The 19,635-nt window shown below is 39.2% G+C and overlaps 2 protein-coding genes across 2 annotated transcripts; both read right to left on the reverse strand.

Moving 5' to 3' along the window:
* Positions 1 to 4: 4 nt before the first annotated feature.
* On the reverse strand, positions 5 to 1,059 carry LOC108089940 (proteasome maturation protein). The gene is made up of 3 exons (XM_017188429.1): positions 931 to 1,059; positions 602 to 867; positions 5 to 241 (listed from the first exon to the last, which is right to left on the reverse strand). The coding sequence occupies exons 1-3, from the start codon at positions 931 to 933 to the stop codon at positions 109 to 111; spliced, it is 402 nt and encodes a 133-aa protein (XP_017043918.1). The 5' UTR covers positions 934 to 1,059; the 3' UTR covers positions 5 to 108.
* Positions 1,060 to 5,294: 4,235 nt separating this feature from the next.
* On the reverse strand, positions 5,295 to 17,744 carry LOC108089950 (homeotic protein caudal). Its single transcript, XM_017188440.2, is given in 3 exon segments — positions 5,295 to 6,328; positions 6,330 to 6,586; positions 16,575 to 17,744. Coding segments are annotated over 3 exon segments (1,254 nt in total). The 5' UTR covers positions 17,347 to 17,744; the 3' UTR covers positions 5,295 to 6,103.
* Positions 17,745 to 19,635: the final 1,891 nt, after the last annotated feature.

Consider the following 19,635-nt stretch of genomic DNA (forward strand, 5'->3'; position numbering starts at 1 on the left):
AAGATTTTGTTATCCTTTAGCCGGGGGCACCAAAATATATTTTATTTTCTGAATCAGAATGTGGGGTTGAATGCCAAGCATTTAAGAAACTATAATTATGAGGATTTATTAGTGGATGCCAAGGGATTTCTCCACCACAGCGTGGGGCTGACGCATTTGTTCGCTGTACTCGGGCAGGTTCATGAAGTCCTCGAAGCCAATGGAGTCGCAACGGCCAGTCAGAACATCATCCATGAAGTTGCTGCAAAAGTAGATACAATAAGATTGAAAATGGGTACAATGGGTATTGGAAATATGCAATTAGGCAATCAATAATAAAATCTTAAAAGCATTTAAAATGTGTATATACTTTGGTGTGATAGTTTGGTAATAAAATAACTGATCTTGCGGATATCATGAGATACTGAACCGAACATAGCTAAATTATTTAGCTAGAACAGATTCTTAGTGTTCTTAGGATCCTATAGGAATAGGTTTTTTAATCTGGAGATCTTCATAAGATTATGTTCGACTCCTAGAACTGCAGTAATGTGTGCTGCCTTAGCACAATTATGATTACCTATATAAACCCAGAGGTTCCGTGGTCTGTTAAATCACTCACCTGGACTGAAGGAAGGGCAGGCGGCCCACCTGGCGAGCGGCAAAACGCTCCATTCCCATTTTGAGGGGCACACCAAGTCCCTCGCGGTTGCGCAGCATCTGCATATTCAGGTTGTACTGGTGCTCGTTGTAGTTGAGCTCCGAATCGCGGAGCCGGTGGACGTGGGCCAGTTGGTTGAAGCAATTGGCCTCCGTGGGCATTCCCACACGACCGGTGGCATTAAGCACGGAAACTTCCGAGGGCTGCACTTTCAATGATGGCTGATACTGTTGGCAAAGAATTTTCACTGAATTAACACCTTTATTAACTGGCCAATCTCACGTACTCACCATCTTGTCTATGCTTTTGTGGATTTCAGACTTTTGGAAGCAAAATCGAGTGAATTACAAAAATCTTGTTGAATGACAAACAACTTCCGTGCGAATTAGTGATGGTAAAACGGGTCGATGTTTCGTTTAACGATGTCGATTGTTTCAGTAATCGATTAGCAAAGAAACAAATATCCGGAGGTTGCGGTCTTGGATAAGCGATTTAGTCCAGATTCAAAAATGTTGTACCTTTACCTTTGTGTTAAGGCGGGAAATTTGATTTCATCTTATTGATAAGAAAATCAGCTACAATAAAACTAAATAAATAAAAAAAAACATTTTAACAAGATACTTACCATGAAAAGTATAGTTCGAGCACATTTTTTATTAGATTGAAAAAAAGAAATTTACATTTTAAAATCGCGATTTGTATTTGCATTTTTTGTGTCTTAAAAAATTTATAAACAAATGGTAAGCACAACATCTTTTCAAATCAATAACGTGTTGATAAGTAAATTTGGTCTATGTAAATTTGTTTTATTAGCGCGTTTAGCACTTTGGTCAAGTGACGAACCTGAGTGTTGTGATTAATTACACCCTCGCCGGGCCAGCAACGAATATTCAATCGACATATCGAACTCGGCCGCAGCTCTAATCAATTCGATCAACAAAAGAGTTGCTGGCTGGATGGCTGGATACTTTGTTTTTCTTTTCTCGCCCACACCTTTTAGCGGCATTTATGATCTTCTGCTCCACAGAGACGCGATTCATTTGCATCGAGTGACAAACGCGAACGAATGCGAACCACAAATCACACGACAGAGCTTAATTAGTGCATGGTCACTAATAAAGATTTCGGCCAGTGGATATTGTGTTAATCAAACACCCTCACACAATAGACGCAAACTGTCTACGGCCGATCCGATACTATCCAATCTGAACTTGAAATGAATTGAAAACAGCAACCGGATGGATCTGTGCCTTAGTTTTAAAGCGGAAAAATATGGGTTAAAGTCCAAGTTTGGGTGGAAGCAAAATGGGTTTGTTGTTTATAATTTAGCTGTACAGCTGTTCAACATTTGGATATACAAAATAAACTGTTTTACATACTTTATGATTTATACAGCCTTTTGTCGTTTAAATAATTTTATTTATTTATGGCGATTGGTACATTGCCAATTAATTTACGGCGAAAATAAAAAAGCCACAGCACGTAAGAGATTTATAATACAGCTTTAACATAAAGCATTAAATATTAATTTAGTAAGCGTTTTCATGAATCAACATTATTTTTAGTGAATGAAAACTATATTTAGAATTTGACAAAACGATAAGTGAACAAATGCTTTTAGACAACTCAAAAATTTACAATACGAAAATCATCATAGTCACATTTATGGCATTCATTTGATAAAACATAATATGATTTTATTTAGGCCTTGACTTCTTATTTTAAAATTATTGATGCAACGCAAAATGATTATATTTTATATTCCTATGGCTATTTGAACATAAAAAAGAGGAATAAAACTAAAAATTTATTAACAAGTCAATTTTTTTGGATTTTAAAAATGTCTCTTTAAAACCACTCCCTTTTTCTTTCTCCTTTACGAACTCTTTCGACAATTGATTTATAACGCTTACTTTTCGTTTTATAGCCTTTGACCAATTAATACATAGTAGACAAGTCTGCAGCGAATCAACCAATTTATCCAGTCGAATATATGGATATACGGATGACCAAAGAGTCAACTATGTATGGTCGAATGAAGATCTCAGAGCGAGAAGATCGAAATGTAAAAGTCAAATAAAAGTATAACGTCAAGAATTAACATTTTTTCACAGCAATAAATGCATAAAAGTCAAAGATGTGTACACAAAAAAGAGAAGAGGCATTGGCGCAACTAGAGGGGGTCGATCAGATCAGAGAATTCCCTTTAAAAACAGTTGTATTTGAGTGGTATTGTGTGCACTAAAAAAGAATTTAGAATTATTCCAGTTATTAAAAAGGATTAAGAATAAAAGTATATCAATAAAATAAATTCTATAAAAAAGATTGATACTTTAAAGTTTAAATTTACCTAAAAAAATGGTTTGGAAGGGCTAGATTTCCTCAGTGCATAAGTACACCCATTTATGCATGCCGTATACACGTATGGTATAAAATTTATAATCTTTTGCAGTCCGTCTCCGCTGGGTGCTGGCCGTCGTTCGCCATTGTTGTCACTAATAGAGACATTCCCGTACATCGTCCACTGGGAATTGATCACAAATCGAATGAGGAGGAGGCTTCGTTAACGGCAGAAAAAGTTTGACTGTTTCGTTACTTTTCTCGGCTGCCATAAACTTTTATGGCTGCAAGACTGGACGGAAGACGAGGACAATAGATCGGGGATCCGAGATCGGAGATCGGAGAACAGGGAGCAGCTGTAAGCAGCCGTCGAGATGATTGGGCATTATGCCACAGTCCGGGGCTATTCGGTATCTTTCTTTTTTTTTTTATGTCCATAGGGGTCGCGCCGCTTTGACGATCCTCCTCCTATGGGTGCCAATTAAGATACGAGGAAGAGGGTTGGAGCTGGGGCAGGGAAACTGTTCTGGACCCTATTAGCAGCCATATTGTTAGGCACTGAAAGAATTTAAAATTGAAAAAAGTTTTATTTTTACTTGTGCAAAAATATTGTATGCAATTTTCAGAACATCTTTTCTTTGTCAGTATAAAACTACTGCCTTAGAGATTTAATAATAAATTTCTTCTAATTTTCACCATTTGCACTATTTTGATATATAAGAGGAAAACTATAATATCCTGCTGTCTTAGCAAATATAAATCCTCAAATTTTTCTTCTGTGCACAGTTGCCATAAAAGTTATATCCCGTTCGTGAGTGATCTGAGTAAGATCGCTCCGTTCTTTTTATGGCCCCCATTCACCAAGATCCCCCTTCCCGCGATTGGGCAACTGTCTTCTCATGAAACCAGATACATCGAACCATAAATCAACTGGCTGAGTGAGAGATGCCCAATTCCGTGATGCATTTTATCCATTTTTGAGAATGTCAGGATATGTTGGGTGGAAGAAATGGCGGACGCAGAACATAAGCTGTGAATTCGGAGTAATTTTGGCAGCGGCATGTGTAATGCAGTAGCCAAGAGAAATAGAGGGCATACGAAAACAAGAGGCGTCGGCAAAAGTCAAAAAACCATTTCGTTACGCCAGGATGACCAAAGGCCAGCGACCAGAATGCAACGGGGAACGGGTTGAACTGCAGAGTTCCACCAAATCGAGGTATACATATATATGAGGGCATACGTATCTCCGCCGATCTCTCGACATGTGCATTTTGGCGTAACCGAAACAGAAACAAATGCAAACACACACTGCAGTCGCCCGCTCCCAATTTGGTGTATCTTTTTTAGCGTGTAGGTGTGAAAACGTCGTACACTTCCTTTATCGACGGGGGAATCTGTTTCGGTTTTTTCCTTGGTTTTTGTTTTATTTCTGGTTACTGGTCTCCCCGGGTTATTTTGCATCTTCGCTTACATAAAAGTCAAAATATTTTCGGTGCGAAATAAAATAAGACCCTGAACGTTTTTAATCTTAAAACGTTTTTCGATTCGGTCACGGTTCTCTTCGGTTGGAAACCCGCTGTATCAAAATCTGGACAGGTTGTAAATTTCTCTTCGCATCGGCTTTGACATTTCCGATTCTGCTAATCGCAGGCCCCATAAATCAACCTCACAAGAGCCCCACAGTTGGGTACAACTGCTATACTATAACTAGACTATAAGTACTAGATGTGTACTATATGCTTCTATCGTCTGGCACTTCAGATCGCCGTGTTATGACGGGCGCCAAGTCAATGGGTCTGTTCCTTCGCATTCCATGCAGACCGACTGGGATTTCATTTGAATTTTCTATTTATTGGGGATATAAATTGTACTACTTATAAAAAATGGATTTGAAATCAAAAGACCGTTCAATCAGAATATGTGCGGTAAGTATAAACTTAAGTATCAGTATAATTTTAATGTTTATCCTTAACAAGGTTTAAAAGTTTGGAAAGTTTTTTATTATATTAAACAAGAAATTCCACTTGCAGTTGCACAATTTTATTTTGCATAAATCCCCAACTTGGGTTTTATAAACACTAATTGCACACAAAAATTGGGGGTCCAATCGACCCCAGGCGATATGCATGAGTGCGAGCGAGCCAACCGTAGTATTAGTTTAACAGTAATGGCCGAGTGAAGAGGAGTGGGCAAAGAGGAGAGGCAATTAATTGATTGACGTTTGCCGCATATTGTTGTTGCTTTTGGTAGGTGGAGCGTAGCTGTGAACGTTAACCCTTGTTAACCCCAATGATAAATTAAAATTCCCATTAACTGTTGTGTTTTTATTGTTCATATTTTATTTAAATATCTAAGCACATATACACACATACATTCACAAGTCATAAATTATCTGCCGCCAACATTGAACTAAGTAAAATTGTGGATGAATACGTTAAAATTATTTATTTATATGGTAATTTTGCTTTTGTGCTCATAAAATGCATTAGATTTACATTTAGTACATCTAGATTACACTACGGCTATTTGTTATTACGATATATAAAAGTAATAAACGTTAAAACTCTTTATGTTTATATTTACATGGGCTGAAGAATCAAGTTGCTCTCTAAAATTAATTGCTTGTACTAAATTTATGTTAAGTTGCTGCGAATAATTTCTTTAAACGGCTGGGACGGCTGGTTTGAATTGTGTTTTGTTTTTCATCGGCAACTTAATGGACTACTTATGAGCTAACCATTTACTTTAAATACATATGTACGTTGAACAAAAAACAAAAATAATACAAGAATGGGACTTGTTAGCTGGGAGGGCGTTGACGTGCTAAAACCAGGAATATACAATCACAAAAATTAACAACGTGCAATATTCGAGGTGCAACGTCCGCCTAAACCTCCATTTTGTTGTGTGCTTATTTTTTCTGTGTTGTGGTCGAAACAGTCTGACTGCGCGACCTAAGGGTTAAGCCAAGTCCAAGGCAAGAGAAGGAGCACTGTAGGAGCCATCTCCTCCTCCTCCCCTCTCGTTCTCACTCCCCATAAGGGAGTGCTGCGGCTCCATGTAACTGTTATTATCGCCGCTGATATTGTTGTTGCCGCCGCTTCCGTAGCAGGAATGATCGTGTCACATTGAAAGTGTTCCCACAGCCGCCGCAGCAGACATTTGTGCACTGTGCTGCTGCTGCAGTTGGTGTGAATGCGCCGCTGCCGCCGCAAGGGAGTGACTGTGGGCGGCCAGGTGGGGATGCAATCGCATTGCAGGTATGTTCATCGCCGCCATCGGGTTTATCGAATGGGCCAGCGAGTGTGGCAAGTGTAGGCCCGGATCCAATTTCGCCTTGGCGTCCAAAAAGCTGACTGTAATCTGCATGCTGCACTCCCACGCCCATCACATTCGGATCGCTGCCCTTCTTGTTCTGTTTGCGCTCCTTGGCCCGGCGATTCTGGAACCAGATCTTCACCTGACGTTCGGATAACGACAATGTTTGGGCCAACTCGCTCTTGCGCCGGATGGTGATGTAACGGGACGTGCAGTACTCCTTCTCCAGTTCCAAACGCTGGTAATCGGTGTAGACCACTCGGTACTTGTCCTTGGTGCGTGTTTTTCCTACGAAAGAATTAAGAAAACATAAAACCATTAGTTTATGTGGAACAAACATTGAAGATTTTGACTAAACCATGCAAAAAATTGCAAGCTGCTAAATAACGAAAAACTCTAAATTTCAAGACAATTGTTAAATACAGGCCCCGCGCTTTATTTCCAATCATTTCAAAAGATATACAAAAAAAAACAAACCCAATTTAGTTAAAATAAAAGTATCTATACAGATCATGTGCGATTTTGTCGTCAGAAGGCAGAGACTGTTGGCCAAGTTGCCAGGGCGCCTTATACTCATTTTAAAATAAGTGTCAACCGAGTGGAGTGACTGGCGTCAGATGAGCAAACATGTTACTCGACCAGTTCATCTTGTTATAATAGATGACAATATTTAAATTATGATAGCCATAGAAGCCTGTCACATGCTGTATAACAAGATTGGAGCAACCCCAAGTCGAAGCGGTAAACATGAAAAATAATTCACAAGGAGCCGACAACACTGGGTGTAACGATTCTCCTCAGAATCGTCGAATTTAGAACGTGGCGCTGAGCTGCGCAATTAGTCAATCAAAATTCAAATAAATGACAGAACCGCAAACACACTGGGATAGAAAAACCCCAGACAACGTTGGAGATGAGCTGCAAAGGCATGAAAAAGGCCACGGGATCGTGGCAGTCTGCCTACGTGATAAACACACCCACACCAGCGGGAAATATTTCAAAGCAAACAGCATTTCGGCCAGGGGATTTTGCTCTAATTTTTTTATGTAGGTACAACGATACCGTAGTGTTCTCACAATTAAAATTGAGCAAACAGGCAAACAGACAAATATTTTCACAGATGATAAAGTTCAACAGTACTGCAAGAGATAGAGAGAAGGGAGAGGAGAAAGCGGAGTGCAAAGAGTAGGTGTTAAAGACCTCAAGATGCCCTACGATAAATGATATATGGTCTTCAGGGTAATAACTACTAACCTGGTTGTGTTTTTTTTGCTCAATAAGTTTTTGCAACCTTTAAAGTGTCGAAAGATGATATGATTCTCAGTAAACTCCCCAAACCTTAATTCTGGTTTTCATAAACCCCATTAAACCGTTACCCCTTATCTCTCTCACTCTTCTATTTGTTCTTTACACTTTATTTAGACGTGAATTTATAACTGTCGCTCTGGCTCCTCGTTTGCTTAGTCTAATGTGGCAATCGCATGGAGAAGAACTCAGTTGAAGAATAATGTTAAAACCCTGCTAAACACACACCCATAATCTAGTTTTTTTTTTCGCTTCACATTATAAATCTACAATTTTCAGTCTACCTTGCCATTTTTAGTGCTCTTGTTGGGAAAATCTTTGTTCGCGCGTGTTCTTGGGTCTCCAATCTACTGATAAAGTGGGCTTGGCTCCCAGAACAGTCCGACACACATAGAAAAATAAGTTGTTTAGACAGACTTGTCGGATTTGAGGAAGTGCACAAATAAAAAAAAACACTAAATTAAAGCAACATTATTATCAGCTGCTTGGATTTGAAGAGTAAATTGTAGAAAATAAAACATATTTTCGGATTTCGCAATGTGAGGCAAACTATGAGTAAGATGAAGATATTTTTAAAGGTGTTGATAAAATTACGTAAAAATAAGATAGTTGAAAGGGGAGAAATGATAATAAAAATCTTTGTAAACATTTTGAACCTATGCTTTGTTTTCCGAGAAAACTTCCCTTTCTATTATCGTGTGCTAAAACTCCTAAATAATTTCTCTAGGATGCTTTTTATATAGCGACCTCATTTTAACCATCTGTGGATCAGAAAACCAGAGTCTAGCCTCCAAGAGGCTGTTATCTCTATCCAAGGCACACAAAAACACACTGCACGGCTTTATCTGGTTACCACTTGGAGGTTCCAATTTCTCACACCTAAAAACGTAGCACAAACAAGAGAAAATCCGCTCGGAATTAGGGACAAACTGGAGCACACTTTCCGCAGGGTGGTGGGTGTTGGGTGGTGTTGTGGGTGGTTCACAAGTGCCTGGCACCACTGACCTTCACGGCCATAATCTAATAAATCGTACACGTATTATATGCACAACTATAAAGCCACTATCCAGGCGAGTGGAGTGTTTTATTGTGTTAATAAACCAGGCAAGACAAACGCCCTGAATGTGGATCAACTTGATCCTAATGCTAATGCTCCATTGTCTGAACCTCTAAGATCCTACCAAGATCTCCACTTTCCTCTTCCTCAGGAAGATAAGATTGTGAATGAATGGCAAAAAGCGAAGAACGGAGATCAAGCAAAGAAATACCTCGTCACTTTGGCAAATAATTGTGCTCGAAAATCTTTCTGATATACAATATCTTGGGATATTCATCCGTTGTATATAATACTCGGCTTCAGCAATTAAATAAAATTGTGCGTCAAGGTGTGACATTTTTTATGACTTTGTCGCGTCATGAGTGAACACCCCGTAATTTATATCGAACGGGGTTCTTCGCTCGATAAATTCCTCTCCTAATGCTGCACTGCCTAATTGAAAGTTTGATTTTGAACTGTTAATGCTATTGACTGGCGTTTGTTTGCTTTATAATGTTTCCCCGTCCACATGTAATGATAGATTAGTTAGTTGGCTTTTCCCGTCGGCAAAGTTCTAAGAGGTGCAGACCGTACGCACCTCCTAATCCCAGTTGAGGTCTGAATCAATATCGATGGAGTTACAAACCGTATAGTCTGAAGCCACCGGGGGTAAATCGATGAACATTTGTCCAGATAAGCTTTAATGGCTGTTCTTCACTTATCGAGTGCGTACAATGTATGAGTTCTCTAAGGGAAGGGTTTATGGACTGATTGGTTTCTGCGTGTTTTCTACTGATCGTTACTGAAGAAGTAAGCACTGTGCGAAAACAATTTTTAAACTAACATCACAAAGCTTTTTTAGTGCATATCTACCTAACATATAACAATCATTCCTAACTTCTAACCAACATTTCTTTTGATTTATAATCATAAAACCTTAGAAATCTCTCAGTGCATTTAATAATTCTTGGCTAAACATTAACAATCCTACTGTCGAGTCAATTGGCCTATGGGATGTCCAACACATAACTTCAAATGCCGACAAAGAAAAATTGTTTAAACAGTGAAAACCGATTCTATAATATCAAACACAACAGAAATAGAGCGCGAGCAAAGATCATTTGGGTAATAAATTATATCAGGTTGAGGTTGGGTCGTTTTCCCTATTAGAACAGCTGTTGATTGCTGGGCAATTATGTGGTCCGCCCCCTGGGGAAAAATCAGTGGCCAAGGACAAGGGCAGTTGTAGTCACAGATACAGTTAAGTAACCGATGTTGCGGTTAGTTACGGTCACTGGTGGTGGAGGGTCGTCTTCAGATGTTGTAGCTTAGTTTATTTAAGGAGTGGTGGTTTTTTTCTTCCACCACCACCACCCCCGCTGGGTGTTAATTTGTCACTGAGTGTTGAACACCCCCGGTGACATCTTCCTTTCGTTTTGTCTCTCTTGTCCAAGCCCATGAAAATCTATTGGGAGACATTTATTACCTGGCCTCCATAAGTTAGCTCGGCCCGAATTTAAACGTTTTTGTGGTTCTGGATTAAAGCTTGTGGCAAAAGTTCTGTGGCCAGAATGGAAAGAGCAATTTCGGCAATGGTACCCCTGAGATTTGCGCACACAAACCTCAACACTTGACTTTTTAACACCCCTCTCTTCTTTTTGGCTTTCGCCCAACTTAAAGTCTTTGGGCGAATATTTGGGCTTTTCTTTGCTACTATTTCCTTTTTTGCACTGCTTTTGTTTTTGGCATTTTCCTTTCCGTTTTCCAGCATCATAAATGTCGGATGTGGAAGTTGGGGGGAGGCCGCATCGGGTTTATATATCTGTTTGTTTGTCTCTCACCACCCAAGCGACAATATAACAATAACATTTATTTGGCATTTTGCTGCTGTTTTAGCTGCTCTTATATCGTAAATATTAGCTCAAATTACATCATAAAATCATTTGATTCGATTTGACGTTTATTTTGCCTTTTTCCTCCTTTTCTGGGTTAGAGCCTACTACTATAACGGTATCCGGTCCTTGGGGGAAGGTGGGGTAATAAAGGGGTTACAGAGAGATTTCGGTTTTTGGGCTACTGTAAATTAAACAGGCAGTAACTTTTTGCTTGTTTTACTAGGGGAATTGTTTGGATAAATTTATGATATCGTATCCAACCATTGATGAATTTACTGAGCTTTACAGAAATAGTTATTATATAACAGAGTAAAGGGTAAATATAGTTTTAAAAATCGAACTTGAGATCATAAGAATATGATTTCAAAAAGGTTAACTTCATTCGAACATGTAATTAAGTAAATTACTTAAAATTATAGCCAAGAAATTCAAGTTGGCTTATGGACCGGATCATAAATAACTATTTTATACACACTTATCAAATTAAACCCGTACGAAAAAGGAAATTCAAAATGGCCGCCATCAAACATAAAACATGCGACATGCAAACACTTTATATGGCATGCAGACATATGCAAATGTGAGTTGTTCTTTGAGTTTTCCCCTCTTTGGAGACCACTCCCAGATATATACATATATAACCCTCCTCTTTTGATCGCCCTGGCACGCAGCCTTATAAAATGCCCGAGGATGGGGAACAGAAAACACGAGACGGACTGGAAATAATAATAATATTATCAGATTGCGTGCAACAAACGAATGCCGCTCGAACGTGTTCAGATATATGTATATGTACTATATGCTACAAATATATGCGGCACGCAACCTTACAGCACGCCAATGGCAGCGATGGCTCCAAAAAAAAAAAAAAAAGAACCCCTCCAGTCCATCAGAAACTTTAATTCCAAGTCTGACTCAGAGCTCGTTTTATTTATGGCTTAAACCGAGCGAGATGGAAGTGAGGCAGAAAGAGAGAAAATACAGCCAGAAAAAATGGCAGCCATCGGACAAAAAATGCGGCCTGCTTATGGCCTGAATGAGACGCCATTAAAGCCATAAATACTCCAAGACTGGCAATAGAAAAATGCAGGGGAAAAATACAGAAAAAAATGCCTGAAAGGTGGAGAGAATACCAAAAAAGGCGTGTTTCTTTGGGCCAAAAAAAAAAATATTTTCAAATGTACGTTAATTATTTGCCACGACGACGACGACGCATGCAATAAAATTTATGGCTATATGATTTAGAGGAATATAAGATGGTAGAGGGGCATCTTTATGATATCCCCTCACCCCAAAATAATTGCATGCAGCAAACGGAAAACACAAAAATCGCATTAGAGTCAAAAATGGAAAGCTAACTATAGTTTTTGTTCAGTAATTAAAGGAAAGACAATTTTTATCCAGGAATTATTATTTCTCCTACCGCTTGCGTCCAGCAAATCACTCAGATCCTCTAAGTTGGGCGAGCTGCACAAATCTGCGATTCGACGGGGATTTTATAAGAATTATAGATTAGATTATTTTCAACTTTTAAAAGAAGAGTTTAAAAGATTAGCCATTAAAAAACTAAAACAAAATCTATCACCAAACTATTGACCAAAACGTCAATAAATATTTGTGAGCCCCCTGGAAGCCACATTATTGAAAGTAAATTTGCGCTCCATAAAACTATTAAACAAAATAATATGCAATAAATTCTTACGGCTCGAGCCGAGGAAGCAAACTATAAATTTTCTAGGAATTCCCCCCACCGATTCTCCCTTATCTCGGCGGGTTAGACCAGGCAAACGGTTCGGGCCAGTGTGCAACAATATTTGTTTAAACTCTGAGGTGAAACTGAGCAAATGTTGCAGGAGCAAACACAATCAGGGAAATATACTACTCAGTAATACACAATCATCCGACAAGAGAGTCCCCATTCTGTTCTCGTTCCATTCTGGGCCTACGTAATCCCCATGGCTCATCAAGCGTATAATCATCATAATCAAAGTCGGGCATAAAAATCACAAATATGGCAATCATATATATTCTCCATTCATTCGTTCATTCATGGTTATGGGTCATTATACGATGGCGGGGGCATTTAATTTAGTTTTTTATAATTATTGCTACTTTATTGTATTGTTAAGCGATTAACGTTGGCCACCGGCCATATTTGAGTAGTATGGTATGGTATATAGGGGGAATTGCAAATCTTTCTTTCCGTTTTTTGCTACCGTATCGTAAATGTTGTCACCTCATAAAAAGAATCGCCAAACAACTCGAAATGAAATCAGAATTCGCTTGGCGCGTCACTCGCGTCTCCCCTTCAATCAGCCAGTCAATCATTCAATCGGTTTTTTTGGGTCTGGGACATAAGCAGGTGTCATCCTAACTATCATCATTGTACACAATTTTTTGTTGTCATAATTTAGTTGGGGCCAATGTTGATTGACAATCGGATTTTCCTGTCGCTTGGCCAAATTGTCCCCTCCAAAAACAAAAAGGCTTTCTACCCAGCAGTTCCCCGATATGGACTACATATATCGTAGTTAACAGCTCGACCTGGCACTTCTCGTCCATTATGATATTATGGTTTATGGCTGAACAGGAAACGTAAGCTATAATTTATAATTTCTGGGCTCTCTTTTCTACTGTTTACTTTCATTGATAAAATAACTTGAGGCAGGACTGCGTAAGATAGTTTGTAATGAAAGCGAAGGAAAAGTATCCATATTATAAAAGTACTAGATAACTCTATGGAAGTTTTTGAAACATATATTAATTAATTATTAAAAATTTTAATTATATTAAAATATATATATTTCAAACTATCAAAACAAATATATTTTCTTGCCCCTTACAATATTTTACTTCCATTTTGAACAGTCACCATTTTAATTTATCGCTTTATTGAGTAAGCTTGCCGTAACCCCAAATTAAGCTCTTAAAATCCCGGGCGCCTCCAATATAAACTCGATACACCTCGAATGGTATATCAAAAAAAGGTGAAGACCTACAAATATATATGTGTATATGCCTATATAGACCGATGGCTGTGTGTTCAGGGCTTTGGAAGCAACAAGAATAAAATTTCTGACTATTACCAATATCAAAGCCAATACAAATAGCAGAGAAAAACCCAAACATGATTTTGTTCTGTATTTGGACAACTAAGCCCAAAGTAAATGACATAATGGTAACAAGTCCGTGACAAATGGAGGGGGACAGCCAGCGGGTTTCTATGCTAATCCCATCATGTCAATCAACGAGCCAAACGCACACTCCATATAGATCAGTCCGAACCAAAATTCGACTTCATTTTTGACACATGGAAGAAAGGGGGCAGGGAAAAATAACTTTGATCGGGGGTGGAAGGGTAAATGTCATCGGCAAACATTGATAGTGCCGATAACGAAAACGAACCATAGTTCGACTGCAGTTAGTGGCCATTTTTAATGCTTATCTTGGGGGAACGAGACGATAGAACCAGCCCCAAAACCAGCCCACAAATGTATCCTATCCATATCGATGAAATACTACAATATTTTTTTTGGGATGCGGTCGGGAAATCAATATAAATCCAAGCCTTGCCATATATTCTTTCTCTTCTCTTGTTTTCCCTTTCTGCTTTCGATTATTTATGTGGTTAGATATACATTTTCTGTGCATATTGACACATTAAATCTCAATGTGTCAGGTGGCATTAGTTTTTTATGTCCCAACACGGGCAATGCTGAAAATCTACAGACAATCCCGGTAAGAACTCCTTGGGCTTGTAGATACATATATTTCCTCAGAGAAATTATAACGATAATAAATTATGGGCAGCAAATAAAGAAATAATTGATTTTTATAATGAAAAGTATTATAAGATTATAAAAGTGCTTTAATGTTATTGAGAGCAAATAATTGAAATTTCTGTGAAATATTTGGAATGTACATTTCTAAATATTTGTTTTTTATTGCGTCTGTTTTTGGAAACTGAATGATTTTGCATTTTTTTAAAAACACTTTTCACAACTGCTGTAAAAAGACCATCTAGTTGGGAACTGAAGTTTCGTGCCGTTTAATAATGATTGCATAGATTTGATCGTAAATGTCGCTATTTAGTTTTTATTGGAAGTAATACTAATTTTTATTGGTTTATGGCCCTATATTGTTTTAATCAATATGCCCGTCGCGAACGCAACGGAATCGCTTATCAACAATGCTTTTGACGTTTTAGATAACACGAAAAAACCTCTTTTTTTTGTGGCCACGTTTCCATATCACTTGGTACATTATTGAAGCAACAGAAAATAGAACTCGTAACCATATAGAGTGGAGTGCGGAATAGAACGAAGGTGAGTGGAGGGTGGGAACCCAGGACTTATTGACAGGGCGGGCGTTTATTTGATTTCCCCCTAGCTAATCTAATCGCAAAACCTGCCAGAACCACCAGCCATTGAAACAAAAGTACAAGGCATCTGGATTCACCGACAATTGTGGTTGCCGTTTTATTGCCACACCCCGAAAGTTGAAGTGGGCCTTTGACGTGCTCTGCCACATGCCCCACAAACAAACAAAAATTGGGAACTTTTATAATTCCATTAAAAATCACGAAATGTTAGTCATCGCAATAATAGACTTCTTACAGGGATCGCTGCGAAATCAAAACTATTTGTTATAAGCGTTTTTGGAACTGTATTAGCTGATGAAAGATATTTCATAAAAATCAGTTTGATTTTTTTCGGTGATTTATAAAACCCAAAAATTACAATTACTCTTCGCTGATTGTCCCGCCAAAAAGGGAGTTCTCAAACAAAAGGGTGAAAGGGGTTTTTTGAATAATAAATAAGACAAACTTAAGTTGCCTTGTCGGCTTGACCAGCTGGATTAAGCGACAACAACAGCAACGGGCGACGGCAATAAACGTTAATTGCATACCAACAGATTTTATGGGCTTAATGGATATCGGCGATATTGTCGATATCGCTGTCGTCGTCTTTCTTTTCTTTTTCTTGACATGCGCCCCGGGGTCATAAATCGTCAGCAAATGTGTGAGTGTTTATTCCCTTCTTGAGTTTGTGATCGCTGCATTGACATTTGCATTGCTTTTGCTTGTTTTTTCGATTTGTTTTTCAAAAAGGTGTGGGTACAAGGTAAACAAGTCAAAAAAAGAAAACCAAATTTGCAAGAACTGCGCAAGATGAATTTGTTTAAAAACTTAACCTAGCAAATTATCGTAAAAATCCAATTCAATAAACGAAAAAAGTATTTCCCTACAACTTTTAGAACCTCCAATTAGATACTCCACACAATGCTAATTGCTGTGAGATTGGTTTCGATCTTTTCTCATTCCTTTACCTTACTTGCTTTAATTCCTATCCATTTTGTTTATGTTTTCCATTAAAAACTGGAAGGTTTTCGGTAAAAATTGATCCAACCATTTAGAAATTTTTATACTTAAATTGATTTACGACACAAAATTAGTCAATAGAATCGAACGAGTCAGAGTCAAACAAACGCAAACACTCAGGCCCATAAATCAAGGCGTCGAATCGGTGGATCTCTCGACCCCAACTGAATATCATAAAGCTGGAGAATTTGATTTTTATGAGCTAATTGGCCATTGGTCTTGGATCCGCGTCAGGTAAACGATTTCTTATAAAAAATCCGATATAGACAGAGCGGCGGGGCAAAAGCGCGAACAGCACGAGCTTAAAGGGAAGACAATGCAATGCACTGTTTTATGGGAAATATGAAATCTTAAAAATTCAGATTGTGACGAGACGGATCCGGGAGAAACCAAAAAAAAAAAGGCGGAGAAGGAATCGAAGGTCACACCAATTTCAGTTATATACAAATTGATCGGAGTGACTAAGCTGGGTAAACTTTAAATTACCGAATGTTGGCTTTTTTCTAAGTAGGTTGAAGTTCTTTAAAGAGCCATCTGAGAACTCTTTATTTTTAAATTGCATTTTCCCCTAAAAATGTGACCCCTTTTGAGTATTAATAACTTTTATTTACCCCAAAAAGTATTAAAATACTATATATCCCTGGACCCTTAAGAACTCACCTGGCTGTGGTTGCGCTGGATAAGCGGGCTTCTTCATCCACTCGTAGTACTGTGGCTTCGATGGCGATGTCCTGTTGTTGTTGTTGTTCACCGAATTGTTATTGTTGTTGTTGTTGTGGGTGGACGGACTGTTGTTGTTGTTGCCAGCGACGGCACTCAGATGGTGTGTCAAATGATGATGCGGCGACGAGGCAGAAGTTGGAGCCCCGGGACTTGAGATCTCCGATCCGGAAACGGTGATTGGTGGCGATGGCAGACCCTCGGCGATATGTTGCTGATGGTTGGGCGGTGCCGAGCCCGGACCACCGTCGGTGGCTCCACCAACCGAACCAGCGCCTCCTCCGCCGCCGATGCTGCTGTTGGTCTCATTGAGTTGCGGTGCATTTGGGGCACCGCTACTGCTGCTGCCCGAACTCGTCGAACTGCTCGAGGCATGGGCATGATGGTGGTGGTGCTGCTGCATCAACTGGTGCGCCGAGGTGGGCACATTCTGGACGAAATTCTCAGCCGTACTGGAGGCGGGTGAATGCCAATCCCCGGCACTCGCCGCCGAGTGGAACATGTGATGCGAGTTGTAGTACATCTGATGGGCAGCGGCCGCATGATGGGCGGCATGCGATGAGTCCACATCGCCTAAGAACTGATGGTTTGGTGGTGTGTGATGATAGTTTGGGGTCCAGTTCCACGGCTGACTGGCTGCCGAGGCATAGGCCAAATTTGCAGCACTGTGCTTTTGTGTGTAGGGCAGTGTATTGTAGTAGTGCGAAACCATGTTTGAGGTTAGACTGTGCAAGGTCCGTTTCGCGAAAATAATCCCTTTCTCTGATACTAAGTCGGTTATCCTTATTTAAGCTTTTTTTTCTCTCCACTTAATAGACAACGATTTAATTGCACATTTTCTAAAGTTTTTAGTTGGGTTATATCTTTATATTTTGCTTTGTCAATTTTTACAGCTATCACTGGACTGGTGATGTGTGTTTTAAGCCGCACAACTGCACTCGTAAAAGGTATCGATACTTTTCCGAATCACTATGAGTATATTCCGCTTAGCACTTCACTCACGATATGGAAGTTTTGGATGGGTATTACTGATTTTTTTTTTTTTAGTTTTGTTCCGTTGCGATGCGACGACAAGTCAGTACGCAAGTTGAAACCGTACTGAAACGTTGAGCAAACTCGACTGATAAAAAACCCAAAGCAACGACATCAGATAAACAGGCAGAGAGGCTCAAGCAAAAACAACCACCAAATATAGAACTCAGTAGTCGTCTCTTTCCAGCCAACGAAAACTCCCATTAGGTGGCCTTTTTTTAACCCTCATTTCCGTTGCACGTTTGAAATCCAAGATGGCTTGGGTTTGAAAAGCCATCTCTTTCTAAATAGTTTCATGTCTCTTTCTACTGCTTTACGATGGCTGGCGTTCTTCAGGTAGCCACGCCCCTTTGAGCCAGGTAGGCAATTTGTGGTAATTTCTTGGCCAAGAAAAACCCCTTTTCCTTTATGGCCCGCTTTCGATTTGTACATACTTTAATTGCAGTTGCCGTTGGCTAATTAAGTAATTGCATAAATGCGTGTATTATGCAATTAGTGACTGTAAAATTATGTTTCCACGGTCATTACAGTGGATATATAGCTCTATCTGGAAAACAATCAATGTCTTACCCTACAGATTTTATTCTCCATAAACATAAACCATATACCTATATAGTTGGTACATATTTGCTGTACTTAGAGCTCCATTGTCCACATACTAGTTGTTTGCCAAGCCATTGCCGTTTATTTGGGCGCCTCGATAAAGCTATAACGCTATAGTTATAGTTATAAAACGATTGCCATAATTGACATATAAGCAACGATATTATATAGCCCGGAATACAAGAAAAGCGGAAGAAGTCTGACGTTGATAACGCGTAACATTTAATAGCTACTCTTAAGTAATGGTAAAATTAAAAATACTTTTTTGTTTTGATTACTATTAATGGTTAAAATTCTTAATCCTAGTTGAAATCCATCTTTAGTTTATAGTTCAATTAGTCAAAATATATAATTAAAATGAGAACAATTATGCCCAAAACTATAAAACGATAAACTCGTTTCAATATGACAATATGTTACTAAAATAAAAGTATAGAACTTCAGGCTCGACAGAAATTGAAAACATGTAGTGCTTATAGAGATATCTCGAATCACCTCAGTTCACCTCGATACATTTTTCTTCGCTCCATTCTTATTAATTTTTATCCAGAAAATGCAACAACCGAGCTAATCCCAATTGTAATCCCTAACAAGAAGTGCTAAACCCGCGCCGATTGAGTAATCCCAGACAGTTCCAGAAATTGTCGTACAGTATAGATCTATAAAAAATACATTCATTGATTGTCGCGATGCTCGTCAGAAAAGAGTGATCATAAAACTGCAAATGTCGCGTCAAATAATTAGAAATGAATGCAGCTGACACAATGGGATGAGAGCCGAGATCCCTGAAAAGGACACGCGGAACAGAAGCCTGCGAAGAAGCAGTTGGCCTCGCGAGGGAGGTACTTAAAACTCACTTATTAACGCTGAACTACCAGAAACTGGTTCGGGATCGTGTGTCCAAACAAAAAACCCCTTAATGTCCGTAAGACAAAACATATTGTAAAACAATCGAAAGGGCCCGAGGACAAAAGGGCGATTTTATTATTACGCGAAAGACCAAAATTCAGGATGAAATCGCAACAGTCGCGCGGGGACACCAAACAAGGCTTATAAGGTGGTGCTGGTGGGCTGACCTGCCCATCGAACGGGCCCATAAAGTTCACACAACAATTAGGCAGCCACAGCCCAGATTTTGTTTATTTTTTTTCGCAAACCGTCAACAATTCGGCGGAATTTACTGCGTGGGCTGGGTTTTAGGGGAAGGGTAGGTCCTATGATGTCTATAAGGTTGGGCCCTCGTTTTATCCCAGGCACGGGCAAGTCATGTAACAGTCGACGATATTACCTGGAAGTCATTAGGGGCACACAAAAAGGCTAATCCCTCAGTGATCTATGTAAACATATGGTAATTCCATTCTGGACG

Source organism: Drosophila ficusphila, unplaced genomic scaffold (genome assembly GCF_018152265.1).
Source record: "Drosophila ficusphila isolate 14025-0441.05 unplaced genomic scaffold, ASM1815226v1 contig_412, whole genome shotgun sequence".
Lineage (NCBI taxonomy): Eukaryota > Metazoa > Arthropoda > Insecta > Diptera > Drosophilidae > Drosophila > Drosophila ficusphila.